The following is a 23,844-nucleotide window of genomic DNA, read 5'->3' as shown; positions in this document are numbered from 1 at the left end:
ACGGCCATCGGGTCCTGGGACCTGGCTACGTACTGGGGAACCTTGTGGTTAGTTCGAGAAGCCATTAGGTCGACATCCGGAACGCCCCATCTCTGACAAATCAAGTTGAAGACTGCTGGTTTGAGAGACCATTCGCCTGACGCGAGCCCCTGACGACTCAAACTCGGCTTTCCAGTTGTCCACCCCTAGAATGTGGACGGCTGATATGGCGGGGACATGGCTTTCCGCCCAACGCAGAATCTTTGCTACCTCTGCCATGATTTGCTTACTGCGAGTCCCGCCTTGGTGGTTTATGTAAGCCACGGCTGTGCCATTGTCCTACTGAATGTGGACTGGCTTGCCCACGAGGAGGGACTGCCAGCGGAGGACAAGGATTGCCCTGATCTCCCAAGAGATTGATTGGAAGGAGGGCTTCCTGAACGCTCCAGTGTGACCCTGCGCTGTGAGATGGAGGAAGACTGCTCTCCAACCCTGAAGGCTGGCATCGGTGGTGATGACCTGCCATCGGAGAGGGAGAAATGACCTCCTGCGCAGGACAGAGGCGGATAGCGTCCACCAAGTGAGAGACTGCCTCACATTGAGAGGTAGAAGAACTGAATGATCCAGGGAAAGTGTACTTCTGTTCCAGGTAGACAGGAGGGCCAGCTGAAGGGGTGGATGTGGAACTTGGAGTAAGGCACTGCTTCCATGGAGGTGATTATCTTCCCCACTACTCTCATGTTGAACCGAAGGGGAAGAGGAACTGGCGCTTTAGGGCTTTGATTCCCTGTCGGAGAGATGCAAACTTCTCCTTTGCCCCGGAACACTAGACGCCGAGTTGGGATCAGGGTCGACTTCTCCTTTTTTGATAATCCATCCAAGACGGACTAGCGTGTCCAGAGTGATCTGGAGGCTCTGGTCGCAGTCACGGTGAGACTGGCCCCTGACCAGGAGATCGTCGAGATAAGGAATTATGAGAATCCCTTTGGAACGTAGGATGACAATGACACAGACACATAGAACACATAGACACATAGTGAAGGCCCTGTGGGCGGACGCCAGGCCAAACGGGAGTGCCGTGAACTGGTAATTGTGCTCCTGTATGGCAAACCGAAGGAACCTCTGCTGTACAGGAACATGCAGGTAAGCATCCTGAATGTCCACAGAGCAAAGATATTCCCCCGACTCCATAGAGGCGATCACTGAGCGCTAGGACTCCATTCTAAAGTGGCAAATCCGATGGTGGTGATTCAACTGCTTGAGGTCCAAGATCGGGTGAAGGGAACAGTCTTTTTTCGGGACTACGAACAGGTTTGAGTAGAAACCTGAAAACCTTTCATGCCAAGGAACGGGTACAATCACTCCTGAGCTTAGCAGGGGAGAGATGGCTTTGAGAAGCCCTTGGACCAGAGAGGGCTGTTTTGGAGGGTGTAAGAGGAAGAAACGTCTTCCTGGGGGCGAAGAAAATTCTATCTTGTAGCCGAAGGTAACTATCTCTCTGACCCAGGCGTCGTCTACCTCTGACAACCAAACGTCACTGAAAAGAAGCCTGCCTCCCACCCTGGAACGATGTTCAGGTGGGGGTGACCCGTCATTCAGAAGAAAATGTGACTGTGGGGCTTGGAGGGGCGGCCCTTAGGCCTCCAGTGAGGAGTAAGTTTGAAGGAAGATTTCCTTTCCCCCTGTGCGGACAAACGGTCCTGCTGGGAGGAGCCTCCTGAGGATGAGACAGGGCGAAAAGGCAGAGGTCCTTTCCTATTGAAGGGATGTCTGGGTCTGGATTGAGGCAAGGATGTGCTTTTGTCCCTGGTGGCGTCTGAAATGATCTGGTCCAGCTTGGGCCCCAAAGAGTCTGGAACGAAAGGCCAGTGAGAGATTTTTTAAAGGCTGGATGTGCGTTCCATGCTTTTAACCAAAGGACGCGTCGAATGGCAATAATGTTGCGCATCTAAGGAGGCATTTAAGAGATTTACCAGCATGAGCAATCTGGTCTGCTAAATCTGCTAGCTCCTCTTAGGCGCTTCCGCCATGATGCCCCTGTGAAGAATCTTGGCCCAGGCCAATATGGCTTTTGCCACCCAAGTGGAGGTGAAATTAGGGCAGAGAGACGTGCCAGCTGCCTCGAAGGCCGATTTGGATAAAGCCTCAGTCTGTCCGTAGCGTCCTTGAGAGACGCTGCATCAGGAATGGACAGGACTGTTTTTGAGGATAAGCGTGACACCGACGGATCCACAATAGGGGATTCGGACCATTTGCTGACAAGGTCTGGACTGAATGGGTACAGAATGTCTAGATGCTTTCTGCCTGGAAAACGTTTGCCGGGATGCACCCAATGTTTAGAAGTAGTAGCCTCAAACTCTGATTGGGAAAAGTTCTGGAGGGACGCTTAACCCGTTTGAATGAAACGGAATCGTCCTGACCAGCCGCTTCCTCCTCCTTTAGTTCGAGGGTTTGAAGAATAGCCGAGATAAGGCTATCTCCATGTCCTGCGTTCCAGAAGCCTGATCTACTTCTGAGTCAGACTCTTGACTAAGGCTATATCCGACCCAACGTCTGCATCTGAGGAGGGAGAACAGGTAGAGAGGGGCACTCTGGAAGCTGCAGAGGGTCCCAGTGAAGTGGATGAGGAACTAGACTGTCTGCTTTCTAGATCTTTTCCCTGATCTGTCCTTGAGGGTTGTGGTCAGGTGCGTGCGAGTCACCGTGGGAGGCGTTCGGAGCATCGGTGGCAGCCGAAAGATCCTGCATACGTTCCAGGACCTGAACCAGGGACTGTAAAAGAAAATAATGCGGATCTGGTGTTAGATCCAGGTCCGCCTCCTACAGACACTAAGCAAAGACTGAGATGCCTTGTGCCTGTCGGTGGGTGTATACTGCTGAGGAGGAGCGATTTTTTTTTTTTTTCCCCCTTATTTGCATGGTGTCAGCCTCCTAGCGACCACAGCATACAACCATGGTAACCTGTGTACCCCAATTAAGCGGGAAAGAAGAACCTTTGCTTAAGGTGTAACTATAAAATGTAATCTTACCTGTAGATTTAGTTTGCATTAAATCTTTTATTGGTCTCGATAAACTCTAGGTGACACTGACGATGTAAACAACCAGAGAAATTTTGCAAGAACAGGTAATTGTCTACCCCCCTCCCAAAATCTTCATCCTTCAATTTCCACTGAATCCTCTTGTTCATTATACCATCATATAATAAGAATTCCCTCTTCTGAATACTGATTGGTTTGCTGTTAAGGATAGATCATGCATCTCTCAGGTTTTGGCATTGCCAGACTAATGTTTAGAATTTTATTTTATTTATTTTTTTTGTTTTAACCCCTTAATGTCCAATGACGGGCACAGTTCGTCATTAGACATATCCCCTGCTTTGATGAGGGCTCCGGCACTGAGCCCGCATCCAAGCCGGAACATGTCCGCTGTTATGAACAGCTGACATGTGCCTGCAATAGGCGCGAGCGGAATCGCTGTCCACCCGCACCTATTAACTAGTTAAATCCCGCTGTGAAAACTGACAGCGGGCATTTAAATAGCATTTCCGGCTTCCGGGCCGGAAATGACCTCATCGCCGACCCCCGTCACGTGGTTGGGGGTCGGCGTCATGTTGCCTGGACAACCAGAGGTCTCTGACACCTCTATGGTCGCTCCAGGCATATGGCTTTTAGCGCCACCCGGTGGTCGGCGCTGAAAGCACAGGAGTGAATTTGCTACATATGGGCGATCTGCTCATCGCCCATATGTAGCAGAGCCGATCGGGTTGTGCATACTTATATTCTTATTTTGAAGCATGCCAAAATTAAAAAAAAAAACCTAAAAGTTCAAATCACCCCCCTTTCGCCCCAATCAAAATAAAACAGTAAAAAAAAAATCCCACATACACATATTAGGTATCGCCGCGTTCAGAATCGCCCGATCTATCAATAAAATATATCATTAACCCGATCGCTAAATGGCGTAGAGAAAAAAATTCAAAACGCCAGAATTACGCTTTTTTGGTTGCCAAGACATTGCATTAAAATACAATAATGGGCGATCAAAAGAACGTATCTGCACAAATGTGGTATCATTAAAAACGTTAGCCCGGCACGGAAAAAATAAGCCCTCACCCAACCCCAGATCATGAAAAATGGAGACGCTAAGCGTCTCGGAAAATTGCGCAATTTTTTTTTTTTTTTTTTTTAAGCAAACTTTGGAATTTTTTTCTCACCACATAGATAAGAGGACACAGACATGTTTGGTGTCTATGAACTCTGTTTTGGTCGATTAGACAACATTAACAGTAGCTATCCCTTCGAGGCGTAGTTTACAGTACAGAAAAACACAACTGTATTGTAAAATTTTATATTTAATCCAAAATCCAGGCAGTGTTTATGAAACATACACAAGATTTTTACAAAAGGAACAAAATAATACAGCATGGGGGTGGGCGTGGCTATAGCGGCGAGAGAGGACGCATCTGAAGAGAGCTCCTGCCATCCTGATTATATCTGGCCAGTGGACCCTTAACCTCAGCGGCGCGGTCGCTGTGTTTTTTTTTTTTTTTTTTACCCCCCCCCCCCCCCCCCCCCTGAACTGTGGCGGGGCTGGAGTCTTGTGTGGCGAAGCTTTGAAGGCCGGCGGGGCCTGCATGGGGCGGCGGCCATCTTGGAGGCGCACGCTCTGCCTGTGAGACACGGCGCCGGGTTCCCCATCGCTGCAGTGAGCAGACATCCTGAATATATATGAGGGACAGGCGGTGTGTGCCCTGAAAAATTGGGCCCCGCATTCCCCCTCTCTGCCAAATCACCTGGCCTGTCAGCGCCATTAATATATGAACTTGGATGCCCCTCTGGCTGCTATCCCTGTGGGGTGCTGTGGGTCTCTCCCCGGGATATATGAGCCCTTGGCTGCTGCTTGGAGCTGGACATTACCTCCCTGTGTGATGCTGCAGATCTGTGCTGCTCCTGGGACCCTGCAGCTACTATCTGATTTCAATCAGTATAACCTTGAGTTAAGGGACTCCGGGGTGTACTGTCTTTGGTATCCGGCTGTGCCCTATTGCTATCGAAATGAGTCGTTCCAAGGGGTCTGGGGCGGCGGAAAGGCTGAAGGAATATGCCAGAATAGACCATACTGAAGCTTCAAGATCTCTTAAAAATAATCCCTCACAGACTCAGCGTAAGAACCGCCCCTCTGAGGGTGGGGAGGAGAGTGAGCAAGAGGAATTAACCCTTAAGCAGGCGTCTGAGCAACTCATGCAGGCCATCTCCTTAACCAGGACGTCTGTCGGTGAAGATAGAGGAAGAGAACACCAAGATGGGACGCCTCCTACAGGATATGCAAGCCATGAAGGGCCGCATTACGGAGGTGGAGACGTGGGTATCTGAGGTGGAAGACACCATCACACCCATGGAAGCCAAACTAACGAAAGCGGCAGGTTCTATGAATGCGTGGAGGCAAAAAGCAGATGACCTGGAGAACAGAATGCGTCTGAATAATATCCGAATTATTGGACTACCGGAGCGTTCGGAAGGACAACACCCGGAGCAATTCCTAGAAGATTGGCTTAAATCTACTTTGGGAGACGAATTCTCCCCAATATTTGCGGTAGAAAGGGCTCACAGGGTCCCTACTAGACCTCTTCCTCCTGGAGCCCCACCTAGACCTTTTCTGACGCGCCTCCTTAACTGCAGGGATAGAGACGTGGTTCTGCGTCTGGGGTGGCAAGAGAGTCCTATCAAGTTCAACAATGCCATGATCTCAATTTTCCCAGACTTTTCTATGGAACTCCAGAAACAACGGGTGCAGTTTACGGAGGTCAAAAGGCATCTGCGGGAGAGGAATGTTATGTACTCGATGATTTGCCCAGCTCCGGGTGGTCCACGAGGGTTCTACGTCGTTTTTTACAGATCCAGCGGAGGCGGCAGAGTGGCTACGGTCTCACAAAGGGTCTGCTGCAAAGAAATCCTAATGTATCTATTGATAGTTGGTATTTTTCTATTAATTGGCTGATTGCAGCTTTACTCAAAAGCATCGAAGTTACCAACAATACCGGACACTGGGCTCAGTGATGTTATCTCCCTGTTTGCTTCATGATGGGAGTACAGGACTCTGCTCCCGCTTTTTGTTGTTTATTCATTTTGTTTTTTTCCGTAGTGGTTTTCTGTATTTTTTTAGGTAAAAATCGCAGCCGACGACAATTTGTTTTTAGGTGATGTCTCTAAATTTTGCCCGGGCAGTATTATGCACCATATTCAGCCGAACAAAACATAGGGTCTGAGTTGATATGTATGTCATGGAATGTGAGGGGTATAAAAACTCCTCGGAAAAAGATTAGTCTTCTCACAGATCAGACACTACTGCCCTCACATTGTGGCCTTGATAGAGACGCACCTGACCAGGGAAACAGCGTGGTGTGTGCAGAATCCTTGGGTACAATGGTCTGTCCATGAATTCCACACCAGCTATTCGAGAGGGGTCTCACTGTTGGTACATAGAGACGTCAGATGGGAAGCCAGGGAGACTCGGAGGGACCCTGAGGGTCGTTTTGTTATTATCCATGCATTGATAAATACCAGGAAATATGTAGTCTTTTGCATTTATAACCCCCCCCTGGCTCGTATGTCCATTCTACAGAAGGCAATGAGCTTTGCCCTTAATTACCCAGATGCTGATGTTATTTGTATGGGAGACTTTAATATGGTCATGAACAACTGCCGTGATAAATTGAGGCTGGATGATGGAGTGACTGGGGGGTCCTCTCCATCGACTACAGCCCCATTGTCATTATTTATGGGGGGTGGCGGGTGGTTGGATTTGTGGAGGGTGCGTCACCCTGAGCTAAGGGAATATACCTGCCACTCATCCACTAAACGCTCTTAATCACGCATAGACTATATATTTGGTACTGGCGGTCTGGCAATGTGGGTGGCTGATATAGAACATGGAAGTAGGGGGATATCAGACCATAGTCCGGTCATTCTTAAACTCAAATGTGGTCAAATAAACAGCGGGATAGCTTGGAAGTTGAATCCTTTCTGGTTAAAATTGATGGGACCTCCTGACAGAACGAGTGATCAGTTGCATTGCTTCACCGCATCCCACCTGGAACTGGAACCTCAAGATATCTATATTGGGAGGCCCTTAAGGCATACCTGAGGGGCTGTTTGTCCTCCTCCGATCTCTTATATTAAGCGGGTAACCTCAAGTAAGGATGATGAGGTGGAGCAACGACTGAAAGTCGCAGAGGCAACATATATATCTAACCAAACTAGTGGCAACAGGATTGAGTGGCTGGCCTCCCAGAGGTTATATAGTCAGCATGTGGACACTAAATCTAAGCGTAATCTGTTCTTTACCCGTCAATCTTTGAATTGGGGAACCAGACGGGCAAATTCTTGGCCTATCTGGTGCGCCAACATAGCACCTCTACTACAATATTACAGATTCGTGGGGCAGATGGTCTGTTGGTGTCTTTGACTGAGGAGATACTTGGCTGTTTTCATGACTACTACAGGTCATTATATGAATCTAAAACTGACTTTGACACTGTCGGGGTCGTAAACGACAATGAATCCTCATTCACCAGTCATTCCAAATCATTGTGCGAGCGCAAAACATCTGGTACCGATTAAGAATGACTCAGACACGCAGCTGATTCAGTCTTAGCTAATGTCCTGCATCCACACCTGTCAGGAGCAGTACAACAACTGGCTTTTATTTACAAATACACAATACTATATTGAGTGTTAGGGGAAGGCGTGCATTAGGCGGGGTTTATGCAGTATACATCTAGTGTCCAGTCTCTCTCTGATTCGTCAAAACGTCTCCCGATGGTTACTTCTTCTTCACATTCCTGAGTTATCTTTTTTAGGAGAAATGAAACTTAACTTAACTCTTTAGACACTGAATTTAAGTGAAAGTGAACACTGGCAGCCATCTTTAATACAGTTACATTTGCATTAGCAAGCAATTAGGAAAAACTTATTGTTTCACAGTATAAAAATATAAAAGTTATATAAGAAAATATATTTTCACCTTGACAATCCCCCCTAAACAGTTTTTCCCTTAATGAAAGATCCTTCGAGACTGTCCATGTGATGGGAAAAGGGGAGGTGGATTTCTTCATCCAGACACCTCAGAAGCTCTCCCCTAGCGAGAGGCCTCCAGGCAGCTGAACCCTTCACTAACCTCACATGGAGTTCTCCCGCTGTCCCTAAACTAAGTCTCTTAACATCATCTGAGAATGGGGGGTTTTGTCTACTCTCTTGAGGGGAATATACTTAGGGATCTTCCCTAGATCAGTACCATCGTACTCTGGTGGGTCTACTTCTTGATTGAGGAAGGTGCCAGTCGGAGTTGCTTTGGCAATAACCTTTTTATACAAGGGAATAACAGACCTACAGATGACTACCCATTCCTGCTACTACATGTGGGGACAAATGACACCGCAAGAAACGACCTGGAAACCATCTGCAGAGACTTTGAAGACTTAGGCAAGAAAGTGAAAGAACTGGGAGCGCAGGTGGTCTTCTCTTCCATCCTCCCAGTGGATGGCCATGGAACAAGGAGGTGGAATAAGATTCTGCAGGTGAACAACTGGCTACGTCGATGGTGCCGTCAGCAACTATTTGGATTTCTGGATCACGGAGTGAACTACTTATACAATGGACTACTTGCTAGAGATGGGGTGCACCTTTCGAAGACTGGAAAGCAGGTATTTGGAAGTCGCCTTGCTACACTTGTAAGGAGAGCTTTAAACTAGAACAACATGGGAAGGGAAGCAAAAGACCAGAAAAAGCCATACACCTGACAAATGCTACTGAGAACTCTGCTATTAGAAGTGGAAAGGAAGAACAAAGACGAAAGAATCTAATTAAAAAAAATATTGGAGAAAGAGAAACCAATCACAAACTAAAATGTTTCTATACTAATGCACAAAGCATGGGCAACAAACAAGGAGAATTGGAACTACTATCACAGGAAAAGAAATATGATGTCATTGGAATCACTGAAACTTGGTGGGACAATACACATGATTGGAATACAAGACTAGAAGGATACAACTTATTTGCAAGAAACAGACTTGATAAACGAGGAGGGGGTGTCGCATTGTATGTTAGAAACGCGTATATCTGCACAGAGATTGAAGCTTCAGAGACTGGGAGTTCTGTGGAAACTGTTTGGGTAAGAATACAAGGACAGAACAATGGAAAGGACACCATTGTAGGCATTTACTACAGGCCGCCTGTGCAAGCTGAAGATATGGATGAACTCTTTATGCATCAAATGGCCAAGTTCTCCAAAAAATATGACATAGTTGTCATGGGAGATTTCAACTATCCAGACATTTGTTGGGAATCTCTCTCAGGCAAAACTAACAGGTCAAGGAAATTCTTATCCTCTCTTGCTGACAACTTTATCTTCCAAAAGGTAAAGGAGAAAACAAGGGGAACTGCTACCTTGGATCTAATCCTTATAAACAGGGAGGAAATGGTTGAGGAGGTAAAAGTGGCTGGGACCCTAGGAGGTAGCGACCATGCTATTTTAGAATTTTGGATAACTAGAGGCGGAAGACCTGTGAAGACTCAGACGTCAAGGTTAGATTTCAGAAAGGCAGATTTTAAGGGATTCAGAAAGAGAATTGGAGGGATCCAATGGCTGGATATCCTTAAAGACAAAAATGTCCAGGAAGGATGGGAAATCTTGAAAAATGAAATTCTCAAAGCACAGTTGTTAACAATTCCGAAAAGAGGGAAGAATAGGAAGCATTTAAGGAAACCAGGATGGATGAACACAGAACTTAAGCACATGCTAAAAAGGAAGCAAAAAATGTTTATAAAATGGAAAGAAGGAGGCATATCTAAAGAAGAATATAATGCTGTCTGCAGAACCTGCAAGGCACAAATCAGATTATCTAAAGCTGAAAATGAATTGAGGCTTGCAAGAGATGTCAAAAGCAATAATAAAGGATTTTGGGGATATGTCAAAAGTAAAAGAAAAGTCAAAGATGCTATAGGATTTTTACAGGATGAAAATGATGAAATGGTAAGACAGGATGTTGAGAAGGCTGAACTTTTAAATTCCTATTTTGCATCTGTTTTCTCTCAGAAAGGAAATGTAACATCAACTGTTATTCACTGTCCTATTAAGGGAATAGAAGAATCCAGGATATCTATAAACAGAAAGATAGTGAGGAAACACTTAGCTAACCTAAATGTATTCAAGTCTCCAGGTCCAGATGAATTACACCCCAGAGTACTGAAGGAGATAGCAGAAGAAATTTTTGAACCCCTCTCCATAATCTTTGAAAATTCTTGGAGAACAGGAGAAGTGCCAGAAGACTGGAGAAGAGCAAATGTTGTTCCTATCTTCAAAAAGGGGAAGAAGGTGGACCCAGGCAACTATAGGCCGGTGAGTCTGACTTCTATACCAGGAAAGATCTTTGAACAAATTATTAAACAACATGTATGTCAATACCTGGATAAGAATGAAGTGATTAAACAGAGTCAGCATGGGTTTGTAACTAATAAGTCATGTCAGACTAATTTAATTTCCTTCTATGATGGTATTACTGATTGGGTGGATCAAGGAAATGCTGTAGATATAGTATATCTTGACTTCAGCAAAGCATTTGACAAAGTCTCTCATACAATCCTTATTGAAAAAATGACTAAGTATGGAATGGACAAGGCAACTGTTAGGTGGATTCATAACTGGCTTAGTGATCGGACCCAAAGAGTGGTCGTAAATGGCTGCACATCCAGTTGGAAGAATGTCTCAAGTGGGGTACCACAGGGCTCTGTCCTGGGCCCTGTATTGTTCAACATCTTTATCAACGATTTAGATGAAGGAATTGAGGGTAAACTGATTAAATTTGCTGATGACACAAAGCTAGGAGGGATAGCTAATACTAGAGAAGAGAGAGAGAGGATTCAAAAAGATTTAAATAAACTGGAGAAGTGGGCAGCAACTAACAGAATGGTTTTTAACAGGGAGAAATGCAAAGTACTACATCTGGGCAATAAAAATGAAAAAAGCATATATAGAATGGGAGGAATAGGGCTAAGTGACAGCACATGTGAAAAAGACTTGGGTATACTAATAGATCACAGACTGAATATGAGTCAACAGTGTGATGCAGCAGCAAAAAAGGCAAATGCAATTCTAGGATGTATTAACAGAAGCATACAGTCTAGATCACGTGAAGTAATTGTTTCCCTCTACTCCTCTTTGGTCAGACCTCATCTGGAATATTGTGTCCAATTTTGGGCACCACATTTTAAAAAAGACATCAACAAACTGGAGCAAGTTCAGAAAAGAGCGACCAGAATGGTGACCGGTCTGCAAACCCTGTCTTATGAGGAAAGGTTGCAGGATTTGGGAATGTTTAGTTTGCAAAAGAGAAGACTGAGAGGAGACTTAATAGCTGTCTACAAATATCTAAAGGGCTGTCACATTGTAGAAGGATCAACTTTATTCTCATTTGCACAAGGAAAGACTAGAAGCAATGGGATGAAGCTGAATGGGAGGAGACACAGATTAGATATTAGAAAAAACTTTTTGACAGAGTGATCAATGAGTGGAACAGGCTGCCACGAGAAGTGGTGAGTTCTCCTTCAATGGAAGTCTTCAAACAGAGGCTGGACAGACATCTAACTGGGATGATTTAGCGAATCCTGCTTTGAGCAGGGGGTTGGACCAGATGGCCCAGGAGGTCCCTTCCAACTCTACGATTCTATGATTCTTAACAAAGAGTTATTGATCCAATTACAAGGAGGGCAATCAGTACTATACAAGCTTGTTGAAGGAATCCCTTGTGTCCACCCAACCAGCCGGAAAAGAAAGATGTGTCTACTCCAGCATTAGTTTTCAATTCTGCTGCTAACCTAGTTATCTTTTTAAGGGCTATCATGGTTTTTCCATTCACTCCAGAGTTCTGAGGGATATAGGTACAACACTCCTCTCCCACCATCCCACAAACTCCTCCTTTCTCAGCTAATATCATATCAAGGGCTAGTCGATTTTGGAGTGTCATTCTAGTGTTAGGGCCCAATTCTTCAACTATACCTTGGAAGGCATCTTGGCTGAAATTGACAAACCTTTGTTCACTGTAATATATGTAATTGATCCATTCAACATTTTTATTAATCTGCACCTGTGGGATTATAGAAGCAAAGCCAGCATAGATCTGGTGCTGGGCTTTAAATTGGTCAGGCACCCCCCTTGGCACTCCAATAGCATCAATATATACTAGTGGATCTTCTTCATAACTCATATGGAGCTGATCGAGGCTTCTCCTTTTCCTGGTAGGTTCATCAGGTATCTTTGGATCCCAGGGTAGAATCTTGAACTGCATAGCTAGTTTAACAAGGGTGCATTGGCCTGTCCAGGCATTTGGCAACCTAGGACGGAGCTTACCATCTCCACATAACCAATAAATGTCATACATATATTGTGTATGTTTGATTAACAAGTCAGTATCTAGAGAACTATTCTCTTTGCAGAAACCTGTCTCGAAGATCCCTACTGGTGTACCTGTGGTGTCGTGGGAATTATAGCAGGTGTAATTGTCAGCTAATACAGTTACTTCTCCTGGGACCTTTAGTTTGGGTTCCTTATGAATTAGTGGGACGTAATCTGGGCAATCAGTGGGCTTCAAACCTTTCAACAAATTCATGACACAGGCAGTGGTGTTTAGGTATGCTCTGAGTATTCAACTGGTCATTCGGAATAACAAAGGTAGCTGGAGTCAAACGACCCAGAGTACAAGCACCTTTTACCCCTACTGGCAACCATTTATATGCATTGTCTCCACATACCCAGAACATGTCACTAGGTAGGTCCCATAGGGCTGAATGTTGTAATACCAGTCTATGAACTAAATCTATGAACGCAGATACATTCTGAAGCATACACCAATTTGGAAGTTGTCCTAAAGGGCTACAATACCCTACATTGGGATTTCTACAGGTGGGAGTTCCTTTCTCATATCCAGATGACTCGTTGCAAGGTATATTACCTGAAATATTAAAACAAGTTTCATTATTGCCCTGGGGAAATAAATTGGAATACTCCCAGGACGTGTTATGCAACCTTCTTTCTAGCAGTATTGGTTTGAAGGCATCAGTAGAGTGGGAAGTTACATTAAAACTAACTTGTAGGCCATACATTGGAATTTGCCCCAGGTAGGTTAATCGAGTTCTATTCCTGGGTACCCAAGCCCCCCCTTTATATGCCAGATATTGAAGGTATGTGTTACTTCCTGAAAGATTACCCTGCCACCAAGGGTATCCTACCCATCCCACAATAGGTATTCCAACAGTTGTGTTCCATATCTTCACATTATTTGTGGCATTATTAGCGAGTGTATCAGAACAACTGGTCCAGGCAAATAATTCCTCGGGTGGCACAGGAATAACAAGGAACGGAATACTAGTGGCCGATATTGGTGAATGTGTGCAGATCCAGCAATCTGCTGGAGACTGAGTGTCTTTTGACCAATCATTTAGTATTTTTTCATGATGTTGTATAAACTTATTATTCAAGGACATTGGAGAATTTAGATTGTCCCACGCAGCTACCATTATTACAGATAATGCAACAAAACCAAACCAAAACATTATGCACTCTTATGCTTTGTTAATTCCTGTGGCTAGTTTGCAATGCGATGCGTGGATCCAGGTTGGTCGTCCTTCCAACTTAACAGAAGTAGGCGTTGTCAGGAGTACTTGGTAAGGTCCTTGATATCGGGGTTCAAGGGTCTTTCTGGAGTGTTTCTTGACATATACGTAATCACCAGGTTGTAGACAGTGAGTTCCTTCCACACTATCTGGATCTGGAATGGAAGAGAAAACTAGAGAATGCATTTGAGTTAAATGCTTTTGCAACTGGATTACATAACTTGTCAAATTATCCACATTGAGTGTTAAGACCTGTGGGTAGTACAACCCTGTGTTCGGTGGTCTTCCAAACAGTATCTCGAAGGGTGACAGTTTAGTTTTCCCCGTGGGTGTGTACCTTACTGAGAATAATGCTAATGGGAGACACTCTGGCCATGGTTTATGGGTTTGTTCCATGGTTTTCTGTATTTTCAATTTTAGTGTCCCGTTCATTCTCTCTACCTTCCCTGAACTCTGTGGGTGGTAGGGTGTATGAAATGCTTGTTCTACACCTATCATTTGCATTACATTTTGCATTACCTCAGCAGTAAAGTGTGTACCTCTGTCTGATTCAATTGTTTCAGGGACACCGAATCGTGGTACTAGTTCCATCACCAGTTTCTTTGCAGTAGCTCGAGCTGTAGCCGTTTTCACCGGGTAGGCCTCTGGCCATCCAGAGAAGAGATTTACACATACTAGGATATTTGCATACACTCCTACCTTGGTAGCTGTATGTCGTCAATCTGCCGTCTCTGAAACGGGTAGAGAGGCCTAGGTGTCGCTTTCTTAGGGACTTTTACTGTTTTACCTGGGTTGTGCTGTGCACAGATGAGGCATGATTGTACAAGTTTCGCGGCTGCTCAACTGAAGCCAGGAGCGATCCATAAGGCATCTACCATGGCACACATGTGACTTTTTGAGGTGTGATTGGGGCCATGTGCTGCTTGCGCCATGATTGGGAACAGGGACTTTGGTGGGCACATTTTATCCTTATTCTCCCATACTCCATTTGAGTTCAGCTCAGCTCCCAGTCTCCCTCGGTGTACCTTCTCTGTTTGGGCAGCCTTTTGCTGGAGGGATTTCAGGACATCTAGACCCAATGTGGCTGGAATACGCTGACTCCCCGCCACCGTCCACTGCTCTCTCTAGGCCGCCTTGTGCTATTTTAGCAGCCTCGTTCGCCCTTCTATTGCCCTCTACCTCCACGGAGTCACCTTTTGTGTGTGCTTTTACCTTGACAATGCCAACCTGGACTGGTAACATCAATGCCTCCATCAATTGTTTCACCAGCTCTGCATTTTTAATGGGCTTCGAATCTGTGAAAATATTAGCGACTTTACCTGCAGCGGCTCTACACGCCTCAGTGAGTGCCTTCAACTCTGCCTCCTGCGCCGACATGTGAGGAGAGAGTGGTTCCGCTCGGATTACCTCATGTGAGGATACTACTGCATATCCAGTGTAGAATCGTCCATCCTGGTGGTATCTGGGGCCATCTACAAAAAAGAAACTCAAAGTCTGCATTAGGAACAGGTTTTTCATGAATGTGTGCAAACCCAACTGTCTCCTGACTCATCAGTTCTATGCAGACATGTTCATGCGTCATGTCAAAGTATCCTTCCTCACTTGCCAATACGGTCACCAATTCCCCCCTTTTCTGAATCCACAGGCAGGAGGGTGGCTGGATTCAGAACGTTACATCTTTTGAGGAGTGACATACTCAGGAATTAGTAGAGCACACTCAAGTCAGAGCTGTCTGGCCATAGACAGATGTTTTGGTTGAACTTGTAGGAGTATGGCATGGATGTCATGTGGGGAATAGATTGTCAAAAGAAACGTCAGTGTCATCTCACATGCCTTCCCTATTACGTCTCCACTTTTTTCCTTGTGCTCCAGCATACATGACAGGTCGTTTTATTGTCCTTGTTTGCTCAATTTCTTTAGCTACCTTAAGGAGGTCTTTCGGATCTACATGTCTCCATTCAGGTCTGTACTGCGTCTCGTAAGTCTTTGTTCATACCGTCAATGAATGCATCCACCAGTATTCTAACATCAAGTGGGTTTATGCAAATGTACCCCATGTCTGCCCATTTCAGCTGTAACCGTCCAAGGTATATCTCTACTCTCTCTCCTCTTTGCTGTGTCACATTAGTCAGGAGTACAGACTGCTCTGATTGTTCCACTGCAGCCCATTGTCTTAGTGACTCACAGTACGTCTCCCCAGATCGTGCAGATTTATCATCCATGCCCCAAGCCTGATTCTTTGTCACATCTGTGTGTCTTAATTATATGATCTAGTGCGTCACCTGCCTTTAAACTCATCAACCTCTCTAGGTCTGCCCAGGTACACTTATATGTCTGCTGTACTTCCTTTATGTGTCTGTAAAACGGGAATGGTTGGTCTTCAGGGGCAGGCAGCTGCTTCAGCAAAGCTAGCTGGTCAGAGGGGCTCCAGGGATAATACACCTGTATCTTTCTTATTCTAGTCACACTTCTAGGTCCTGATGGGGTTGGCCGTCTGATGTCTACTGTCAGCTTACTCCTCAAGGGCCAATGTCCCCACTACCCACTATCCACACTATTATGTCAGCTTCTTATGATCTTGTCTGGATAAGATTTAGTGCAATTCTCTTAGGTCAGTAGCACAGGTCACACAAGTAGCTATTCAGTCTGGATTTGTCTGAGTCTGACCACAGTGTTTACAAGTCCATCTGTTTTGTCTGGGTCTCTGGTTACACTTTGTCAATCAAACATTCATAATACACCTTCCATACTGCTGCACATTCTCAAGCATCATTTATTCACTTGCTATTTTCTTCCCTTGTCTGTGCCTTTTTGTACATCCAAACATTCACACTCTGGTATTTTTGCCTTTTTCAATGTTTGTCCCACTTGTTTTACTGCTTCCTTCCTTCTCTGTCTCTTGTAATTTGACACAATTTGCTATACAAATCAATCACACAACTAGAAGCAGGTTCAAACACATTAATGGTCAAGCAATCACTTACAATTCCCTTCTAAATTAGGCACCATATCTTACTTTTAACTTCCAATCTTCAATTAAGTACTGTTGCTTTAAAATGCACAAATCTTTCAGCGTGTACCTTACGGATAGAATTACAGAGAATTTTGAGCACAGCTCACACTCAGCAGAGATAAGAGCGAAGGGAGAAGAAAAACTACGCAGCGCCATCCTTCACCCCTCCCGTCAGAATGCAGCGTCGTCCTTCACAGAATTCTGTAGTTCTTTAGACTTATCAAAATCAATTTCTACAAAGAAACTCAAAATCACGGGATTTCACTGTAAGAGCAGATAACTGTATAATGAGATTAACCATGCCTTGCCCTTTTTCTGGCCAAATGCATTCAGGAAACTTTACAATGTAATGCCACATATAACACGAACTATATCATTACTCAATTCATTCAGTCTCAGATGTAGATTTGAAATATCTATAACGCATCTGTCCGGGATACGGCAATGCTCGGGTGTCCTGTAATCATATATAGGGCCTGCAGTGTGTAACACTATATCACAGGGCAAATTCCCTCCCTGGGTGGACATAGCGTCTCCTGGATGCAAGGGGCCATAATTGGCAAGGTAGGCCTGACACTCTTGGGTTATGGCTGGGCCTCCCTTTTTAGCTATCTGTTGGGCCAAACCACCTCTATGCGACAGGGTAGAGTTAGCTGGGTTCACTATGGCTCCTACCTGGTGGGTAACTATGTCCCCATACCCCACTGAGAAAAGAACCTGGGAGCCCTGAGGTGTGATGTAATAGCGTGAATGACAGGGGAACCAGATTTCAGGGTCATGGGGCAACCTAGAGGATTTGTTGAGAGGGGTAGGTAGTGGGCTCCTTCCGGGCCGGGGGGATTCGAACGGACCTAATAGCAGTGGCGGGGCAGGGGGAATTGTAGCAACCTGATTGTCAGAATCTTCTGATCCCTCATCATCTCTGATAGCCTGGCGCCTCATACGCATTACGGACCGGAAAGCCGTACTGCCGGTCAGGGCATCAAGAGTGAAGGGACCTTGACCAGGTGTATTTACAAATATCACAGTGGGTTGCACCGGGAGACTAGGCCCAGAGGCCGGAACAGAAACAGGAACATTAGAGGTGGGAACAGCATCGGTCGGTGCCGGAGGTTTCTCAGGAAGTGGTGGTCCCTGATAGTACTCGCCGGAAAGTGTTACCAGCGGACATAGTGGCTGGGGAGGAATTCCGGGTGCACCAAGATGGCTGCCGGTGGAGGCGTGGCATGCCCCACTTCCGTCCATGGTCTGGGCGGAACCCCAAGGACGGCCCGCCCCACACACACGGCAGGTTTCCACCCAGGTTGGATTCTGCACGCCACAAACAGGACACACCCACGTTTCTGGAGAGCTCGTCTTGTCGCCATTATAGGGCGGTGGTTGGGACTGCATTTTCATCATCAGTGGCACGGCGGCCATTTTACAATCTATAAGATCACAGTTCAAAGGCATTTTATAACCAAACACAGGTTCCGCATTGTCTGATCCTCCTTCCCCATCAATCTCTTTCCATCCTTCATTCTTCAAGCCTCGCGCAACTCGCAGATGAGCTTGTGCTTGTTCTAACAATCCTTTATCTTTCAACATGCCTCGTTTGTTCTCTATGAGATTATGCCACATAGCCGGCTGTAATCTCCCTGACGAGGGCAATCCTACATGCTTATACAATCTCTCAACATTCTTGACTGCCTTCTTGCCTTCCCGTGACGCTACTATTGCCTTGACCTCCACAGCATCCTCATCTAACTTGTGGGGCACAGACTTCTTCTGCTTTAAGATACGCAGCATGACTCTTACAGAATACTATGGTTCTCTGCAGAAAAACCACTGGTAGCGATATCAACACTGATGTTCCACAGTACGGAGCCTCACGTTCGACGTACTAGGAAAAGAGCCTCGCGCTCAATATTTCCTTTCCCTAACCTTGAACAGCAGTGATTAACAGATTATCCTGCCACGATATTCCAACAGTCGGGAGGCGGTCTCCTAGTGAGAGCCCTCCACAGAAATACAGGTGGTCCCTTCTCGGGACGTCTTAATTACCTAGCTGGTACAATATCACAGAGGCTGCGTCTCCTATCCCTTCCTCTAGGTTGCCCCACAATCTGCAACTAGCTCAATTTACCACTCCACTTCACTACTAGACAATAGTCACGGGTAGGGTGGTTGAATGGAGTACAATGACCGGTGGAGGAGGTGTGGTGTACACGAGGACGCGCAGAATGCGACGTCTCTCAGTTGCTGGTTCAGAGCGTGGCACAGGATCGCACTCAGTCTCACCACTCGACCGGTCACCCCTCAGACCCAAGGAGACCACAGACAAACCAATAACGGCTGAGACACTAGCAAGTGTGACACATACAGTGTATATGATCTCGCTTACCGTGTTTTGGAGGGTGATCAGTCCTCGAGGTCAGCCACTACAGGTATCATCCACAGACATCCAGGCATGGGTCCAGAGGAGCCTCGGATCACTGTCCACGCCCCCCGTTGGGCTCCAAATTGTCGGGGTCGTAAACGACAATGAATCCTCATTCACCAGTCATTCCAAATCATTGTGCGAGCGCAAAACATCTGGTACCGATTAAGAATGACTCAGACACGCAGCTGATTCAGTCTTAGCTAATGTCCTGCATCCACACCTGTCAGGAGCAGTACAACAACTGGCTTTTATTTACAAATACACAATACTATATTGAGTGTTAGGGGAAGGCGTGCATTAGGCGGGGTTTATGCAGTATACATCTAGTGTCCAGTCTCTCTCTGATTCGTCAAAACGTCTCCCGATGGTTACTTCTTCTTCACATTCCTGAGTTATCTTTTTTAGGAGAAATGAAACTTAACTTAACTCTTTAGACACTGAATTTAAGTGAAAGTGAACACTGGCAGCCATCTTTAATACAGTTACATTTGCATTAGCAAGCAATTAGGAAAAACTTATTGTTTCACAGTATAAAAATATAAAAGTTATATAAGAAAATATATTTTCACCTTGACAACACTTTGGGGTGCTTAGACTCAATAACAGAATGATACAATTATATATAATAAATCAATCATACTTGACTCCGATGCGACTTTTTAGGATGGGTCGACTGCAGTCATCAGAATGTTTGCGATGTCACTTGCCAGATGCTGATTTTATTCACATGGTGTGGCAATGTCCACCATTATCCTGCATTACTGGAAAGAGGTTACGTCACTATTGACATCCTTGGTACAAACTCCAGTCCCTCTAGAGCCATTGGTCTGCTTGTTTGGGGTATGGGAGGAGGAGATTTGGGATCGCTATACTGGGGTCTTCCTGCGCGAAACACTGTTTATGGCGCGGAAGGTACTGGCACTGCGGTGGATGGGAGACTTGTGTCCTTCTCTTAGATTTTGGGTTGACTTGGTAAATTCGATTGTTCCATATGAGTGCACGTTATACCAAAATAGGGGATGCCCGGGTAAATTTGAAAAAATTTGAGAGATGGAATTCCTCTCATCTTACTCTGCAAGTTTGAGACATCACATGCGACATAATGATATAGGAGACTAGGCTGCAGAAATAGTAGACACTAGTTGATGTAGTGATAGTTGTAGTTTAGGAATTTTAGTTAGACTTTATTTCCGAATGATATTACAAGGCTTGTGAAATTGGGATTGATATACATGATGCAAAATGTATAGCCAATTATTCTTTACATACGCTTGGAAGATATGTACATATTGCCTTGTTTATCTACAAGAATGTGCAATTTCTTTGATTTATATTTTGCAATGGACAGAAACGTGTGCTATGTATAATGTTTATCATAAGCCATTATGTATGTTGTACATTCTCTGTGTCCTGAGGTTCAATAAACAAATTAAAAAAAAAAAAACAGCATTAACAGTTGCATAAAATAAAAGGGATTAACAGAAGAATTTACTACACCGATCGCAGAGACATTCAGTTTAGCTGAAAGAGCGCTTTGATTTGGCCGTCAAGACAGGGTCCCTACATACACAGGATATGTAACTCTTGTACGAACACGAATCACAATTGGGATTGATCTTTCATCAGACCCTGAGTCCCCCCCCCCCCCCCCCCGTGATGACCTCACAAGGACCCGGTTGTGGGCCGTACATGGCCTTTCATAATTTTAGGAAACCCCAATATATGTATTTTACTCCTCATAGAGCGATCACAGAAGGTAGAGACTAATGTCCTCTTTTCTATTGGGATTTTAGGTACGCTCAGAGACCAAACATGGCCTAGCTACTGGTGGTTATATGGCCCCTATTGCTTTGGGGCTTTTTGGTGGTGGTTATGATTATGAGAAAACATGTATGATTGCCTAGTCATCCCAGTGCTGACAATATACGTTTCATTAATATTGGATGTATGGAAAATCCAATATTCCATATTTTCTCCCGGAGCCATACTGCCTCCCCTATAAATTGTACTGTCACAGTGGCTATTTGTGAAGGGTGTGAGATCTTCTTTGATCCACTTGGATCCTAATTACCTTTTCCTGTCTTTCTGTGGGCATAATAGACTTCCTTTGAAGTTACCTGGACATAAAAAGTAATCCTTGCATTTTAATTAATATGTTTCACATAGCTGTGTCACTACCATTTTGCATAGACAGGTGTGAGTGCTAGCTCACAGGTCCTCATGACAAAATGGTTGATGAAAGAAAAAAAAAGGAAGGGGGGTCATGAGATGTCAAGGATTTTTTAAATATTTTCCATGACATCAGTGATCACTGTATGACTCAATCACTGCAAGAGTCAATGGCAGGGAGAGGAGCAGTGCAGCTGGGTGAGGAGTTGAGGGGAATGATAAATGCAGGGAGACGAGACTTCCTGTTTCTTCATAAAGCAGAGAAAAAAAAATTAGCTGGGTAGAAAGGCAAAATGAGCAATTGTAAGTACACAGTGCTGTATAATGATTGCATTATAGTAAGAGGATAAAAACTTAGCTGGGAGGTGTGCTTCTTAATGACTTTTAGTTAATGGGCTATAACATTTTTTTGATTCTTGGTTTTAGGAGACAATCATTTTGGCAACAGGGGATTTGGAAGATCAGGTAATGTAGACTGGATGTGAGGGGGTGCATCTCTCCCAGTAATATAGGCTGGATGTGACGTCTGTCTCTTCCAGTAATATAGGCTGCTGGATGTGAGGTCTGTGTGTCTCCCAGTAATATAGGGTGGATGTGAGGTCTGTGTGTCTCTTCCAGTAATATAGGCTGGATGGTGAGGTCTGTGTCTCCCAGTAATATAGGTTGAATGTGAACTCTGTGTCTCTCCCAGTAATATAGGCTGGATGTGAGGGTGGGATGCATCTCTCTCAGTAATATAGGCTGGATGTAAGCTCTGAGTGTCTCTCCCAGTAATATAGGCTGGGTGTGAGGTCTGTGTGTCTCTCCCAGTAATATAGGTTGGATGTGAGGTCTGTCTCAATATAGGTTGAATGTGAGCACTGTGTGTCTCTCCCAGTAATATAGGCTGGATGTGAGGGGGGAGGTGCATCTCTCCCAGTAATATCGGCTGGATGTAAGCTCTGAGTGTCTCTCCCAGAAATAGTATTGGTAAAAAACGGCATCTTCCGTTTTATCACGGCGGACCGTTGAACTTCTGTGGGTCGATTTTGCGGCCCCATAGGAATTTATTGGGGCCGCAAAATCTGCCCGCATAAACTGTGTAAAAGCAGCCTAATAGACTGGATGTGAGGTGGTGTGTCTCTCCCAGTAATATAGCCTGTATGTGAGTCCTGTCTGTCTCTCCCCTTAATATAAGCTTGATGTGAGGTCTGTGTCTCTCCCCTTATAATATAGGCTGGATGTGAGCTCTGTGTGTCTCTCCCAGTAATATAGACTGGATATGAGGTCTATGCGACTCTCCCAATAATAAAAGCTGGATGTGAGCTGTTTTTTTCAGTAATATTGTCTGGATGTGTGAGGTCTGTGTCTCCCAGTAAAGGCCACATCACACATAGCGATCTCGCTAGCGAGATCGCTGCTGAGTCACAATTTTTGTGACACAACAGCGATCTCACCAGCGAGATCGCTGTGTGTGACAGCGACTGCCCCCCCCCTGCCGGGATCGCTGCGGGAAAGGCCAGGACTTTTTTTTGGTCGCTGGTCTCCCGCTGGCCACCACGCATCGCTGCGTGTGACAGGCGGGAGACCAGCGATCTACTGGTAACTAATGTGCACATCGGGTATCCAAGGGACGTGTTTTTTTTTGTTTTGTTTTTTTTTGCATTTATTATGGCAATATAAAACAGAGTTGACTTTATAACTGAGGGAGGGTGGGAATAACAGCTTCCAGGGGTCAGCCGAGGGGAAGAGAGACAATGAATTTAACCCATGATGGTGTGGCCGGACGCCACTTCCCCTTTAATCCTGTTGGGCGTCTCAGTGCATCACCTGGGGAGTGGTGGAAGGGAGGGAATTGGGCACTGAACAGTATTTTCCTCTAACTTTACTCTGCATTCAGATGTGCACGTTCCTTGTTTAGTACTGTGCCTGCCATTAACCCCTTTCTGCCATCAGACGTACTATCCCGTCCATGTGCCCTGGAACTTAATTCCCAGGGACGGGATAGTACGTCATAGAAATCAGCGGCGCCCACCTAAATGAGGTATCGCTGTAATCGTACTGACCCGAAGAATAAAACCGCTTTATCAATTTTACCGCACGCAGAACGGTGTAAACACACCCCCCCAAAAGAAATTCATGAAACGCTGGTTTTTGTTCATTCTGCGTCCCAAAAATCGGAATAAAAAGCAATCAAAAAATGTCACGTGCCCGAAAATGGTGCCAATAAAAACGTCAACTCGTCCCGCAAAAAATAAGACCTGACATGACTCGGTGGGTCAAAATACGGAAAAATTATAGCTCTCAATATGTGGTGAAGTAAAAACTATTTTTACAATAAAAGCGTCTTTTAGCGTGCGACAGCTGCCAAACATAAAAACTACCATAAATAGTAAATCAACCCCTGTTATCACCTCCTTAGTTAGGGAAAAATAATAAAATAAAAAAAAGTATTTCCATTTTCCCATTAGGGTTAGGGGTGTGTTGGGGTTAGGGTTGGAGTTATAATTGGGGGATTTCCACTGTTTGGGCACATCAGGGGCTCTCCAAATGCAACGTGGCGTCTGATCTCAATTCCAGCCAATTCTGCGTTGAAAAAGTCAAATGGTGCTCCT

At 45.2% G+C, this 23,844-nt stretch overlaps 1 protein-coding gene across 3 annotated transcripts in view; it reads left to right on the top strand.

The window, feature by feature from the left end:
• Window positions 1-23,844, top strand: part of DDX4 (DEAD-box helicase 4) — a 140,405-nt gene that overhangs the window by 56,928 nt on the left and 59,633 nt on the right. For 2 of the 3 annotated variants that reach the window (XM_073556649.1, XM_073556648.1), the window contains exons 11-12: window positions 3,059-3,103; window positions 21,677-21,715. In XM_073556649.1, coding sequence (XP_073412750.1) covers window positions 3,059-3,103; window positions 21,677-21,715 — 84 coding nt within the window. The remainder of the gene's footprint in view (window positions 1-3,058; window positions 3,104-21,676; window positions 21,716-23,844) is intronic. The other variant, XM_073556650.1, reaches the window with a different exon arrangement.

This window comes from Dendrobates tinctorius, unplaced genomic scaffold (assembly GCF_039654945.1).
Source record: "Dendrobates tinctorius isolate UK_male_01 unplaced genomic scaffold, ASM3965494v1 ptg000237l, whole genome shotgun sequence".
NCBI lineage: Eukaryota > Metazoa > Chordata > Amphibia > Anura > Dendrobatidae > Dendrobates > Dendrobates tinctorius.
Note: the sequence above shows the minus strand (reverse complement) of the source record. Positions and strands in the feature narration are given on the sequence as shown.